Source organism: Patagioenas fasciata, chromosome 1 (assembly GCF_037038585.1).
Source record: "Patagioenas fasciata isolate bPatFas1 chromosome 1, bPatFas1.hap1, whole genome shotgun sequence".
NCBI lineage: Eukaryota > Metazoa > Chordata > Aves > Columbiformes > Columbidae > Patagioenas > Patagioenas fasciata.
Window position 1 is genome coordinate 57,476,512 of NC_092520.1, and position 15,683 is coordinate 57,492,194.

At 37.7% G+C, this 15,683-nt stretch overlaps 1 protein-coding gene across 3 annotated transcripts in view; it reads left to right on the plus strand.

Moving 5' to 3' along the window:
• PCCA (propionyl-CoA carboxylase subunit alpha) overlaps window positions 1-15,683 on the plus strand; it is a 283,490-nt gene that overhangs the window by 90,714 nt on the left and 177,093 nt on the right. For all 3 annotated transcript variants that reach the window (XM_065829712.2, XM_071807058.1, XM_071807055.1), the window contains exons 10-11: window positions 3,406-3,508; window positions 7,869-7,963. In XM_065829712.2, coding sequence (XP_065685784.2) covers window positions 3,406-3,508; window positions 7,869-7,963 — 198 coding nt within the window. The remainder of the gene's footprint in view (window positions 1-3,405; window positions 3,509-7,868; window positions 7,964-15,683) is intronic.

Here is a 15,683-nt window from a genome sequence, read left to right on the forward strand (position 1 = left end):
GAAGAGACTGGACAAGCCCTCAGCCACATGGTGTGAACTGTGGGGTTGTCCTGTGCAGGGACAGGAGCCGGACTCGATGAACCTTGTGGGTCCCTTTGAAGTCAGGACATTCTATGATTTCCTGAGCAATGAGTTTCAGCCCTGGCCCTCTCCTCCCAGTTTTATTCTGAGCATGTCATTGTATGTTATGGAATATCCCTTTGGCTAGTTTGGATCAGCTGTCCTGACTGTGTCCCCTCCCAGCTTCCTGGGAAAATTAACCCTATCCCAGCTGAACCAGCACACTTGGAAACAATGGTGCTGTGGGAGACCATTAAGGTCTTGCTAAAGTTGAGGGAGGTGATATCTACTGTTGTCATGTAATTCATAGTGTAGTAATAAAAGACAAGTGGGTTGGTCAAGCATGGTACTATTGTTGAACTCAGTCTGTTCTCATTCCCTTTCTCATGCCTAGAAATAGCTTTGAGGAGATCTTGCTCTATGACTCTTCCCCAGAATTAAAGTGAGGCAAACCAGCTTGTAGTTCTCCTGATTCTTTCACGTTCTTCTCCAAGATGGGTGCAATATTTGTCTTCCTCTAGTCATCAGAAGTCTTTTCCATCCTCCAAAGCCTTTCTGAGATGACAGAGCAGTCCCACAGTGACATAAACTACCTCTCTTAGCATCCTCTCTGGTCTAACAGACTTCTGTGGGTTGATTTCTCATGATACTCTTGAATTCCATCATCTTCTGCTACTGGTAATTCTTCTTTTTCAGCTCATCTAGTGTCTGTGTTGAGAAGTCCTCAGCATCCATCAGAAACTTGTGGTGTTCTGTATTGGTTTTCCAGCAGATGTCAAGGAGGTTAGTTTGCTGTTTAAAAACAAAACCCAAAACAAAGAAAAACCCACACAGACACCACCTCCAAAACCAAACAAACCTAAACCACTGACAAGCCAACAAACTACTCTTCTCTATCCCAAACAACCCACAGCCTGAAAAACCCAAACCAAAACCACATGAACACTCAAGGTCTTAGAGACTTTGAATTACACCTTCCTTGATTGAGACCCTCTGTCCTGACACTTGGTCTAGTGGGGGTGGCTGGCACTTGCAGGCTGTGAAGATGGCCCTGTGAGTGGGAGGTTAGTGAATCGCAGAATCATTTAAGTTGGAAGAGACCCTTAAGATCATAGAGTCCAACCATAACCTGGCACTAAGCCATGTCTCTAAGAATGTGGTGTTTGGAGTGTGGGTCTCTACAGAGCCCTTGCTCAGCAATCCTCTGACCAGGTTGCCTCTTTACTTTGAGTGATAGCATAGAGGTATCAATGATGGTCTTCATGTAGGTGAGGTACATCAGTGTAAATTATTGTCATGTCAAACATCAGGGCTTGATTAGGCTCTGGACAGCATCTTACTTGTGTAGTAAACTATACCTGGGCCCAGACAGGGGCAGTGAGCTCAGGTGTCCCTGTGCCGAGTCCCCCTGCACTTCTCTTCTAGGGTCAGTGAGGGCAGAAAAGTTTTGGACTTGACTGCACATATCGGTACAATCGTTCTGCATGGGTTGCATCTGCCCTGCAGTGGGACCCCATAGGGCTGTTGCTTGGTGAAAGGATAGTACTTCAAATACAAATTCTCTTTTAGTATAAATAGTGTGTGCATGTGGTGTTTTTTTTTTAATATTTATAAGGAGGCTCAGTAGACGAGGTTCTTAGGGACATGGTTTAGTGCTAGAGTTAGGTTAGGTTATGGTTGGACTTTATGATCCTGGGGGTCTCTTCCAACTGAAATGACTTCATGATTCTATTATTCTGTGAACCAGTTTCATCTCTGTTTGCTTAGGATGATCTCCTTGGGGAAGGTGAAGTGTGTTTATGGTAATTTTTATCACTAAACAAATGCAACTGCACAGATTTGTAAGCTGCAAACAAGGTCAGCATACCTGAGATAGTCTTTCCTCTTTTACAGAATTTGAAAAGATTTACAGATGTATGGATTAGATAATTAGGCACCTGACTCTTTTTTTTAACAAGTATTTCAGTTTAGATTTCTAATTAGCACATACTTCAATGAAGGAAAAATAGTCAATTGTGCATAAAACTGTCTAATAGAATGTTTACAAAAGGAAACAAAGCCTTTCATATAGGAGGTAAAATAGCTCTAAATCTGTTTCAGTAAGCTCAAACGCTGTGTATAACTATTTGTTACCTCACTTTATTTTCTAGACAGGTCAGGTAGTGTACAAAATCACAAATTTGATGTCGTTTTTTATTAAGTAATACAATATATTGAAGTAAAATATGAGTTTAGTATTGTATATTCAATATGATCTCTCAAAATTGTAGCATATGTTATTCCACAACTTTGAAAGAAGATACAGAAATACCCTTAAACATATTTATCTTTATACTGTGTATTTACCTATCTCATGGTTTGGTTGTCTGGGTTTTGTTGGAACTGAACTCGATTCAGGGGATGAAAAGCACAGAAATTCAATTCAGTTGTACTGTAGTTCTTGTTCAGGGCACAAATATCAGGGCTGTTGCATTTCAGTAGTCAGTCTCACAGAAACTTACTCCAAACTTACCATATGCGTCAACATAAATGGGACTACCAAGCCTGTAGAAAACTTTGGTGGGATCTTTGGGTCCCAGCATTATGGTACATTTTATGCTGAGAAAGCTGCATGTGGAGTTGTTTGTGAGCAGTTATGCTCTGTAGGAGTAGTCTTTCTGCTGTGAAAAATAACAAATATAATATCTTACAGTGTTTATATGTTTGAGTAATTACCTATGTAAGAGAAAAACCAGAAAGTATATGGAATGCACACTATAACACTGAGTTATACTTTAATGGAGGGAAAACTAGTAGTATAGCTGGTATGCTCTGTAGAGTGAAGTATTGCATCTTCAGGTTCTGTGTTCAGTGATTGAATTTACAAGGTCTGCAATATTATATCTGTGGTTCTTTCATCTAATTAATGTGCAACTAACCTCTGCTATTCTTGAGTATTAAGAGGGCTGTGTACCTTAAATAATGGTGAGCTTCACCCTTACTTCTGTATAACAAGTACTTTGCAATTAATGGTGTTAAAAATATGGTTATTACTTTTGCAGAAGAAAATGCCAACAAAGAAAATTCACACAAATAATTGTTGGACATGCCCGGACTTTTTAAACACACTGAAATTCTCTGTGTTTTGAGAGGTTTTTTTCCTGTCTTTGTAAGAAAAGAAAGAAAAAAGGGATGCTCATTAAAGAATCAAATGCAAGTGGTAACGCTTGGGTTTTGGGTGTGTGTGTTGTTTGATGAAATCTGCCAGATGACTGGATTGAATAAGTGTTCCTTCTCCTTGTGTACTTCAGAACTTGATATGACTTTTAAAATACAGATTATTCCTTTTTGTTTTTGTTATTTAAGGGAAGGTTTTAGGTTTTCATCTCAAGAAGCTGCTTCAAGTTTCGGCGATGATCGCTTGCTTATAGAAAAGTTCATTGATAACCCTCGTCACATAGAAATCCAGGTTTGTATTATTATTGTATATTTTTTAATTAATAAGGCTTGAACTCGTGAACTAATCAAACTCCAAAATGTTTCAAACACTCTGCTAAAAAAGCCCTAGAGTCTCGTGTTTTCCTGTGTCTTAGGCCATTGCTCAACCTGTATGGCTATCATACACAATACAGCCTTCCTGTGTTTATTCTCCAGCCTTTCTTTAGGAGGAAGACAATGAATGACACTCAATTAATTGGGGAAAAAAAAAAGAAAGAAAAAGTTGTAGGCATCTGTCCCGAGGGTTTGAGCTTGAACTCTGGATCTGATTGCAGTGCTTGAGCACAACAGAAGATGTAGGAGTTCAAGTACTGCAATGCTTTACATTTTTCTTGCAAACTCTAGGTGGTTTTGTCAGTATTTTGGATTCTGTTCTGAAGTGTGTAATGTTCCCTGGAAACTCAGGAGGATGCTTGTCCCATTTTGGGCAGTTTGTGTTTCAAAAATCAAGTGTTTTCTCTTTAACTTCTGGATTGTGACCATTTATATTGGTTGCTGGATCTAGTGTTAAGCCAGATGTGCTAATGGAAAACAATATCTGTTTGTTTTGGACAGACTCTTTAACAAAATTATTATTTTAAAATGTGTGATGTATTTGATCTTATGTAGGCAACTAAATTTTGTTTGTCAATAACTGTGAAATAATCTTTCCTGACAAGAAATCCATATGGAGTATGTCAGGTTCCTTAATTGAAATTTAATTTCTTTTTGTCCAAAATATAAACTCTAAGTTGTGGCATATTTTCTTTTACAGGGAGAACTTGAAGTATTTTGACAGTAACTCAATAACTAAATGAACCAACAACAGTAAATTTGATAGTGTCGGATGATTTGTAATAGAGGAATATCCAACTTTTTTTATTCCACCAGATACGTGCCCATTCAAACCTGATGCTTCCTGTGTTTTTCTTTATTTTAAATTTTCATGTAAAACTTGTCTGTGCACAAGGTAACTTATCACATATGTGAAATGAAGAAACAATCTATAGAAGTGAAACTTAAACTCCAGCCTGTTCTCTTTTAAAGGATAATGGGAAGGTATATAGCAAACACTTAGTTTCAAAATTAATCTTAGGTTACAAAAGACATCAGTTTACTAGAGCTGCTTCCCATATTCTCTTGCTATGGCAAATAATTTTTGGCTACCTGTGTCTTTGATTCTTTATTTTTCCTTTATGCAAATCAGTACACATTAAAGGTCTATTCCTTTCAATGCTTGCAGATTTGGGAGCTTCAGCACCTTCGTGCTGACTCTTTGATAACTAAAGTTAGATGAGATTGATTCCTCCGTACTTTCAGGATTTGGGGGCAGATTTTACTTTTTCTTGATTCCTTTAGGTTTAAAAAAGGTTACATAAAAAAAAAATAGGCACTACTGTATTTAAGAACAGACAAATAGAGATTAACAGAGATTAAACAAAATAGTTTTGCCATTAATAATTTATAGTTTTATTTATAAAAAGTTCACAATGAATGTTGTTTTCCTTACACAAACACTTTGATGGTACCTCTTAACAATACCATAGCATACCATTTTAACTTCATGTTCTAATAAGCTTTAGGACGTTGACCTTGGTTCATTTTCAAACTGCTAGATATACAAACAATTTGAGAGCAGATGCTAAATATTTATTAATTTAGCAGTAACTTTTAAATAGAGCTTTTTTTAATGTTCTCATATAGCTCCAAAGCGTTGGTACTTAAAATTGTTAAATAAGGGGTTTCCTGTGTCTACCTATAAAACAATCACTTTGTAAAACAAAAAAAGACTAAAACAATTAACAGGAAAATTGAGTCCAAATAGACTTCATGCTTGAACTGATTTGAAGTCTTGTTCTACTGAAATATCTGATATAAAGAACCTGAGTTTGAAGTAAGAATACATGGAATGTCCAACTGTTACTTGGCTAAATAGCAATCCTTCAATTTGTAGGAGAGATGAATTATTTTGGCATAAAATGGATATTGCATATGCTAGTGTCATAGTCGTCTAATCTGACAAAACAGGATCTTATCTTTTAGACATATTTAGCTATTTAGAAAAAAAGCTGTAGCTGTGACATACATTTGAGTGAGTTGTGTACTGGTATCTCCCGTTATCTCAGAGATGATGATTTCAACATGCTGTAAATGTTTTCTAAAATATAATTTTTTTTTTTATGAAGTAGGTATCTTCTTTAGTTTCTGATAGTGAAAACGGTGGACCCCAAATCTAAGTAAAAGTCTGACACTAGATGTTGTTTGATTTCATAATGGAAAAGCATTTATTTTAAGATCTAGGTTCAAGAAATTAAATAGGATACAAGAAATGTCCTGAAGTGAAAGAAAATATTTGCTAGTTGGCTTGAAAAATGTTTAATTATCCCCCTCAGGAAAATACAGAAGAAAAGAAGAGGAGCACTGGAGCTCATTTTTATTGAAATATTCCAGGACTTTTTGGTTTGTTTGTTTTGGTGAGGCTGAGTTCTGTGGGGAATTGAAGGCTTCCTAACAATGAAACAGAAGTGCCTACAAGGAATCATTCTACTTAGAAGACAGCAATTTTTTTCTGAGTACAATGCTCTCCCCTAGATGTACTGTTTTAATATTAACAAAAGAACACCACCAACAAAAATCTTTTGAATTTCCGTATTAGTTTCTGTAGAGCTCTGTGATGTTTAGATCTGGGTTGGATGAATTAGGACTTGAGCAGGAAGTTGCTTTAAATGCTGCTGGTTGTTGTTGTTGTTGTTTTGTGTTGGTTGGTTGGGTTTTTTTGGCTTTGTAGTGAGTGACCTGTTCCAGATCTGGTAGTTGCCTGGACTACCCTTGTGCTACAGCTGCTAAACCTACCCTTGGGCAGTGAAGAGGGTTCTGGACCAAGCTGTAGTTTAGGAACTCCCAAACACGTGGATTGTGTTGAACTCTGAAGGGAATTTTTCCCCTGGAAAGCTCCATAAATTTATAGGAATATAGCAGAATTTCTGAGGAAAAGATAAGTCTGATCTCACAAAATGTGGAGCACTCTGGGTCTGATGCTGCACAGCGCACGTGAGTTGTCTTCATGAGATCAGTGCCTTGTTTTCAGTCACATCTATCCTGATTATTCATGCATCAGCAAACATCGGTGTCACAGATGCAGGAATTCATCTTGCTTAGTGCCATATTCACTCTGTGGTGCTAAAAGGAGTAATAAATAATATAGATCCGTTGTCACAAATGCGAGTAGATATGGTTGAGTTCACACAGTTTGAAGAAGATCGTCTCCTTTTCTTATCTTGTCTGTCGTCCGTGTAGAACTGCACTAATAAGGAAGCATGAATACTGGCACAGGTTCCCACAGATCAGAGCAGGAAGATGGAAAAAATGGATTGGAGGCAAAATTTTATAAGGAAGAAAGGGAGCAGGTGTGGTCTGGAAGGGAGGAAATTGTTGCAAGAATAAGTGTGGAGTATAACAGCATAAAATTGGAAAAAGTCTACTTGAATCCTCAAATCCAGTAGCTCGCTATTGGAAATGGCTGCACCATACAGTCGATTTCATCAAGGAATACAGTTCCTTTTCCTTCTATTTTGAAGTTGCAGAATCAATTGAGAGTTCTGTTATGCCAGACTTGTCTTTTTTCTAATGTATAGTATGGATAGTTAGGTCTAGATGCTTGACTGTATGCTTAACTCTTCCACGAACTAAAGCTGCATCGAAGAACTGTAGTTGACATCTGATTTTTGAGAAATTCTTTGAAACTACTGCTCTAATTTCAATTTGGAAGTACCTGATTTTATTCTTCTTAATGTAAGACTGTAAAGTTTCTGAAGATGACTGCTTCTTTGTAAAAAACAGGGTGCTGTGATTTACCTACTGAGAAGGCTCCATTAGTCATTGTTTCTGAAAACTTTTGTGTGTAATTCAGGAGCAGAATTTGGCACCTGTTGAGATTTTTCTTTCTGTTGTTGTCACAGGATACTGCTTAACAATTAGCTTCCGATTAATTTCATTATGCAATACAATTTTAAATGCTTGAAAATGTAGTTTTAATCTTATTTCAGTCTTTTTTTTTTTCTAATTTCTGAACTTTTTGGAGTTTTTCACAGAATTTGAAGTGGGTTCTTTTTGTGCCATATATAGGCTCTGTACAGAGGCTTTAAAATAATCCTGTTTATAATTTGAAGGAGCATTCAATTAGTATTTAATATATAATTAATTTTTTACACTAGTGTTTTTTCATGACCTTTGTTTCTCAATTGGAAAAAAATTATTTTAAAATTAAACTAACTAAATGCTATGTAGTAGTATAATGTCAAAAACCCATGTGCATGCATCTCTTTGTTCATAGCAGCGTGTTATTATTTCAGGTTTTGGCAGATAAACACGGCAATGCCTTGTGGTTGAATGAAAGAGAGTGCTCCATTCAAAGGAGAAACCAGAAGGTTGTGGAGGAAGCACCAAGGTATGTATACTAGACTCTTCATGCACCTTCATAGTTACTGAAAGCACTTTTGGAAAGCTGCTTATTGTACAAATGCAAGCAAATTTTATTCTATTAAAAACCACAAGGAAAATAAAATATTTAAGTTATAGTCATGCAATAGTAATGTAATTTTGATGTTGTACTTGAGGGTGTTTTGATCTTGCTTCATTATGCCTTTCTGTAGGAAGGGAACAGGTGTTGTGTTCATTTTTTTTCATTATCTTGTATAAAATGGATATGGATCTCACCAATCAAATATGTGATAAATGAGGTGGTTTTCTTAATGTATCTGAAGTATTTTTCTTTTTTTTTTACCATTCAACTTTCAAATTTAAAAGTAAAATAAAATATGGAATAAGTATTCATTTTACCACAGATAGATATTTGACTATGTTATAGTAATTGTGAGAGGGCCAGATAATACTGTTTATATCTATTTAAATGGCACGGAAATACTCTGCAACACTTTTACTACTATTCATGGTAGAAAACTATAGATGTAGATGTCCAGTAATTCAAAAGTCCTGAATTATCTTAATCCCACTTATTTCAAATGGAGCTGAAATACATTGCTTCTGTGCAAGGTATGGCCTTGCTGTGTTTTCAGTTGCATGGTGTTCATCAGAGAATATGTGAAGGAAGGAGGACAGAGGGAAGTTCTGATTTCAAAAAAGCTCACGTATAGGTATGTCACTGCCTGTGGGAATTCCCAGTGTGATGTGTTCACCAGCTGGGATGGGTCTGCCATTAATTTTTTTCCACAGGACTATGTGACGCAACAATTTACCATGTGAGGAAAAGCACATTGTTTAAATTATGTATATTTAGAAGTGGCATGTAAGTTAATGTTGAATTGTAATTGTGGGACTGGCACTGTTTATGGACTAGATTTTAATTTAAAGAACAAACTTTAATGATACGAACCCACTAATAGATGCTTAAATAACTGTTGTTCCTTCCTGGTAGTTGGGGGTTTCTCAGAATCCTTATGCCTAAAGATCTTACTATGTTTTTGATTGTGAAGTGTGAAGGCTTCAGGTCCCATTATAATGCCCATGTGTATGTACATAAGCACTTAAGAGAGGAGAATCTTTTCTGTCAGGACTACATGGAAGGTGCAGCCTGTCGCTACTGCCTGCTCATTCTCTATGGCTGTGGTCAATTAAAGGGAGTGATATTGCTTTCTCTCATCAGCCAGCTGTGATTGGAGTGTTTTCTTTCATCAGAAATGTCAGCCTTTTAATTTTCCTGGGCTTCTCTGTTGGAGTTGCCAGTAAGTTTTCTCATCCCTTCCTATAACTTTACAAAGGAACATGGACAAGTCAATAGCTTCCAAAATTTGGCATGAAAACTCTCCTTCTTGTTGTTGAATGTTTTAGACTCTGCCAGACTTTTACTGACAGCTTTGGAATCCTTATCTGCTTTGCAGCCACTTGCAGTTGGCTGCAGAATCCATTTATTTATAAAGGGTTACAAGATTGCTGCAGATAAGCAGGCTTCTGTGAGGCACCCTAGAGACCCTAAAGGCTGAGGTTAGCCCTTCCTGTGAATGCTGTTTCAGTTAATCGCATCAATTAATGATTCCTGGAAGCATCTTTTCTTGTATGGCTGGGTGGAGGAAATATGAAGTTCTCAGTAGTCCTTTTTTTCCTCCTGTTTCAAATGATAACTGCCGTATTAAGAGCTCTGAGGTAGCTTGAAGCTATAGGAATGCTATGGCCTGAAGTGTTTATTTGTCTTTTATACAATTTAGGGCTTTTGAGTTTGGCCTCTTCTCAACCCTCTTTTGATTTACTTTTTTCCTGCTATGATGTTTTCCCAAGTATCTAGGTTAAGAGGCTGGTTGTTGAGGACCTTTTAGCTTTGAGAATAATTTCTGTGAATTTTCTTAAAGCTAAGTCTGCAGCTGTTGATCTTATCCTTTAGAGATAATTTCATGTTTGAATGTCCAGTTTTCATAGGGAAGTTTAGTTGCTTGTAAAAAAAAAAAAATCTCTTTTGAGGAGAAAATTCTTTAATTCACACCCTGATGACATTACAGTGTTCAAGGGAGCCCTGGTGTTCATGGTGGTCAGTTCCCTAGTTTCAAATAGGAGACCAGCAAACTTTGCTTATACGCTTTTAACATGGTCAGTTGTCCTACTCTGTCTGTTCTAGGAATCACAGACCATAAGACACATCTGATCATTGCCAGTTTTTTAGCTAGTGCTGGGCAAATTTAGTGCTACGTAAAACTTCCGGTGATTTACAGTACTGTTCTTTGCTTCTAGCTTCAGACCTTTTTGGAAGATGCTGTTGGCTTCTTGTTTCACCACAGAGGTTGCAATTTAAACAGATGAGTAACTTTTAATAGTCTGTTGGTTTTTCTTATTCAATTTTTATTCTTCCTCTGCCCAAACTCTTCTCTACTCATTTTCAGACACAGTTGCGATGAGACAGCATACTTTGGCAAGAAAAAATGTGAGGGTGTAGTTGTATTTTCCTGTCTGCTAGAATGATTAATAAGGGAGTCTCCTCCATGTGAAGAAACAAGGCACATAAGCTTATCAGAAAATCCATTGATCCTCTAGGATCAATCTGAAGTAAGTGGATCGATAGAAAGTAAATGGCTTAGCTGACTTCGTATTCAATAACTGGAACTCAAAGGAGTGCTCTGAAACTTCAGTTTGGTGAGAGCAGGTGCCCTATCTAACCATTTCAGAATCTGTTAGAAGCTTTTTAAAGCACTTTAACTTTTGCCTTACCATTTGGGTGAAGTAATATCCAGCTGTCAGAGGCACTTGGCTCTCTGTACTATTTGGTGCCCAAAGTTAAGATTTTTGGAATGTTATTATGGACAAGTGCCATGTGAAGGTCCTACCACTCACTCTGATCATCCAGCACTGTCCTCTGCTGTAACAGTCAGAGAGATTAAACTTTTGATCCATCATGGAATACCATTTAGAATCATAGAATAATTTAGGTTGGTAAAGACCTTGATCATAGAGTTCAACTGTAAACCTAAAACTGATAAATCCACCCCTAAACCATGTCTCTAAACACCATGGCTACCTGTCTTTTAAATACATCCAGGATGGTGACTCTTGTGGTTTAACTAGGGAGACGGTTACACACCATGCAACTGTCACTCTCCATGGGATTGGGGGGAGAATTGGAAAAAAGACTTTTGGATTGAAATAAAGACAGTTTACTAGCTGGTAGGGAAAGTAATAATAATAATAGCAATAATGGTACTACTAATAATAATCATAATGATGATGATAAAAGACTGTACAAAACAAACAATGTACAATGCAATTGCTTACCAGCTGCTGACTGATGCCCAGCCTGTCCCTGAGTGGCAGCTCCCCAGCCAACCTTCCCCCTAGTGTATGTGCTGAATATGGTGTGATATGGTATGGGATATCCCTGTGGTCAGTTGGGGTCAGCTGTTCTGGCTGTGTCCCCTACCCAATTCTTGTGCACCCCCAGACTCCTTACTGGCAGGGCATTATGAGGAGCTGAAAGGCCCTTGACTTAGTGTAAGCACTGCTCAGCAACAACTAAAGTATCAGAGTGTTATCAGCATTATTCTCATCTTAAAGCCAAAACCACAGCAGTGTGCTGGCTACTAGGAAGAAAATTAACTTGATCCTAGCTGAAACCAGGACCCTTCTAACCATTTCCCTAGGCAGCCTTTTCCTATGCTTAACAACCCTTTCAGTGAAGAAGTTTTTCCCAATATCCAATCTGAACCTCCCCGGCACAACTTAAGGCCATTTCTTTTTATTCTATCACTTGTTACCTGGGAGAAGAGCCCAACCCCCTCCATGCTACAACCTCCTTTCAGGTAGTTGCAGACAGCGATAAGGTCTCCCCTCAGCCTTCTTTTCTCCAGGCCAAGCAGCCCCAGTTCCCTCAGCTGCTCCTCATCAGACTTGTGCTCCAGACCACTCACAAGCTTCACTATCCTTCTCTGAACTCTCTTCAGCACCTCAATGTCTGTCTTGTAGTGAGGGGCCCAAAACTGAACAGAGTATTTGAGGTGGGGCCTCGAACCATCTTATCTCAAAATGCTGAGCTACAGTACATTGGATGTTAAACCTTCTTTCTACATTTCCAGACCTTTCCTGACAAGTAATGATGGAACAGTGCCCTGCTGTTGTATTCTGCAGTAGCGTACAAGATCTCTATTAGCGTCTGCAGTGAGCAAGTCATTACAACTTGCTGGCTGCCTGCTTAGTCTCCTTTGTTGTCTCTACTTTTCTCTAGTGATTCCATGTCCTCTGGGTTAAACCTTAGCATCCAGGATTTTCAGAATAAGGCGATTTCTACGACAGTCTCTCAATTTCCCAAAATTTTTCCGAGTTTCATCTCAGGCAGGAAATAATTTGTTTGTTATGTGGTTTTTTTTTTTTTGTCTTCCTTGTTGCATGCATTCAGAGTTGAGATTGCCTTATCTAGCCTAGATGTTAGTTTTGCAGTGTCTTTTTAAATTGAAAGATGTTCTTTCAGTTTCAGTTCAAAGGACAAAAATGTTTGTCACAGGCAGAAATAGAAAGAAAGATCTAAGAGGCAGGAGATTTAAAAGGGAGGCTAGTTTACTGGTAAGTGGCTGCATTAGAATGCAAGTGAAACTGTTAAACTATTTTTGTGACCTTTTATGCATGCTCCATTGTTAGCTTCTCTCAGGAATGTTTTTTTCCTTGGAAGGTGCACAGACAGCAACTTCTTTTGCTTTCTCCAAGCACTAAGCTCTCTCTGAAAGATCTCAGTATGATATCAAGTACTTCAGGATCATATTCCAGATTAACTGCCAAGGTGCTACTTGAAGCCACCGCCAATTTGAATGTATATAGGCAGTAACTTAGCAGAAAGGTATGTTATTGAACTGGAGTCTATGTACAGGCTCTCTTTAGAGTTGTGCTACATGTACATTTACATCTACATTTCCTATCACTGTCTAGAAAACCTTGAAGGATTTGGGGTTAAGAGAAACAGTGAGCCTGTTGTGTTTGTGACTGTGTACATGATTCATAGGTGGGCACTCTTTAGATGTGAGGGCAAAACTGTGTTCTCAAATACTTTAGCATATTTATGCCCATGGTGTCATAGTACATAATAAATATGTCAAAGGAGAAAAAGTAGAATGTTGTTTTTTTCAGGTAAGTGATTTTTTTAAACTAACAGTATGCCTAATTTTTTCCTATAAGCAGATAAACTGACCCTGACATTTAGAAAAGGAGGTACTGTTCTCTCCCAGTGTAGTGGTATCTTCAGAGGAAGGGTAAATGCTTTTGATGTGTGTGGGGTTTTTTTGTTTTGTTTCTTTTGTCTAAGCTGAGCAGGGCATTTCCACTGACAGTGTAAAGGTCTGTACTTTTCAAAATCTCAGCCTTATGTGTGAGTGAAGGCGATGGAGATATTTTGGGAAACATTATCTGATAAACTAGAAGTGGAGAGGTAACATCTTGCCCATGTGGTCATCTCTTTGGATGTAGAAACAATGGATCAAACCAGTTGTATTGTCTTTGATCAACTATACAATAGCTTGAAGAAGGTTTTGGGAGTGAAATGTCAGGTCTGATCTTATTTTTTCATTTTGGTGCTTTTATCTTGTGAATCCTTTTTATTTTGCAGCCTTCATGCTGCCATAGGAGCTATTTGGTCAAAAAACTAACAGGTTTATGTGTGAGAAAAAGGTTTGAAGTCGGGCTTAAAATACAGTGTTTTCAAGCGATACCTAATTAGATTGGAGAAGTGTTATTTCAGTTTTAAAAGGTGCACTGTATACAAAAGGTAGAACAGCGGAGGGGAATAGGAAAACTTTGTTTAATTAACCTAGCTGATTGCAGGGATGATCCAGTAATTTTAGAAGATAAAGCTGAACCACGTGGCAGAGATCAAGTTTAGCAGTGTGACACCTCTGTTCCATTCTTTGGCTACAGCAGGAGGTGAAAAGAGAGATCTCAGACCTACATTTAACAAACACAGGGAAGACACCACTGTAATAAAGGGGAGTAACTGTCTTTCATCCATATAAGAAGTAATAATGGTTATTCTAGAAATAGAGTATGAATCTGTTATTGAGAAGGTTCTGTTCTTCATAAGCCACTTACTGAGCTTTCATGATCAAAGCTCTACAGAATCCCCAAGTTGAATTACAGATTGTTGACTTTGTGATGTATTATCCTCTTATTGAATCCAAATGAGAAATATTATGAAACTCTTTTACATTACCAGTGCCTATTTTGATAGGTATGACACAGTTTTATATATCTTATGTTTTCCCCTTTGATCCAGTGTAGGATCTGATAGCTTTCTTGGGATCAGACTTGACTTCCTTTTCCTGTTGATCCCATTGTTTGCCAAGAAATAGTTTTTCCTAAATTCCAGAAAATGCTTGCCCTATTGTCCATCAGAATCTGCCCATGTAGGCACCAGAAGGATGTAAGTGCTAAGTAGAATTTTCCCTTAAAGAAAAGGAATCCATTGTCTCCCGGTTTGCCTAGATATTCCCTTACTTTTTGTGTCATGTCAAATCTGGTTTGTTGTGGCAGAAGTCTCTAGCTCTTCTGTGTGAGTTCACGTCTCTCTGGAAAACCCCATAGTAAGTACTGAAAGATGAGTCCTGACCTAGCGCAGGCTTCTGAGTCCAGTCCCTGGCCCCACATGGAGCTTTGCTGACTTTGATGGGGCTGTTTCAGATACATGGAGGCTCCTGATTGCTCCTTTGCAGAATTAGGACTCACTGTTGAGGACACCTCAAAAATTACGTAACATTTGGTATTTTCTTTTTAAACAGTAACTTAGAAGTAAGGTAGAAATGACTTCCAATTCTCTTAAAAAAAATACTTCTAAAATGATAGCTGTGTTATGTGCCTGATGTAAGTCACCGCAGAAGTATAACAAAGGTATTTATAAGCTCTGAGATGAACTACTACATGTCGTCTTTCATTGAAGGTCAGTGTATTTAGGGTGAGGAGCAACCAGTTTCACAACTTTGATGGAGTCACAGAAATTTTTGTAGCTCTAAATTAACAACCTGCACAGGTTAATCTAAATCTGAATTTGCAGTACAGAGCAGAGTAACAAGCAGAATATGTACCTTCCCGAGTCTTGCTGATTCACTGGGCCACTGAAAGTGGGATGTTGCTCTCCAAAAATGAGAAGGTTTGGCATTTGGACAGTGATCACTGGTTCCCGAGGTGGTTGCAGAGCTGCTCTTTGGGTACCCTTGAATGTGTCCAGGATTCATGGAAAGGAGTGAATTACAATTAACGAACATAGCTAACTAGTCTTCAGCTTACAAGTAAAGCTGAGAGAGGAAATAAAGGGTATGAGAATTTAAGTCATGATATTGTTGACAGTGGTTTATTAATAGTTAAATACTATGAATGCCTTAATTTGCGCCATTGAAATCTTAAATAAGAAGCCCGAATAATACTTCATTAATTTCCAAAACTTCTTTATTGTATAGAATACCCATGAAATGGCATGCTGCTTTAATTCAGAGTCAGAAAACCAATTCCCTTTAGACTTCCTGTCTGTATTTTGGCATTCATATTTTCATTGGATGTGTTTTTTAGTTACAGTGTTTCTGCAAATAGACGTGCCTTTTAAAAAATCCTGGATTTGTATGTATTTATTTTCATTTAACTAACATAGAACTCAGTGTTCTAAAAAAGTTGTGTTCTGTTCTATTATTTTTTAAAGAATG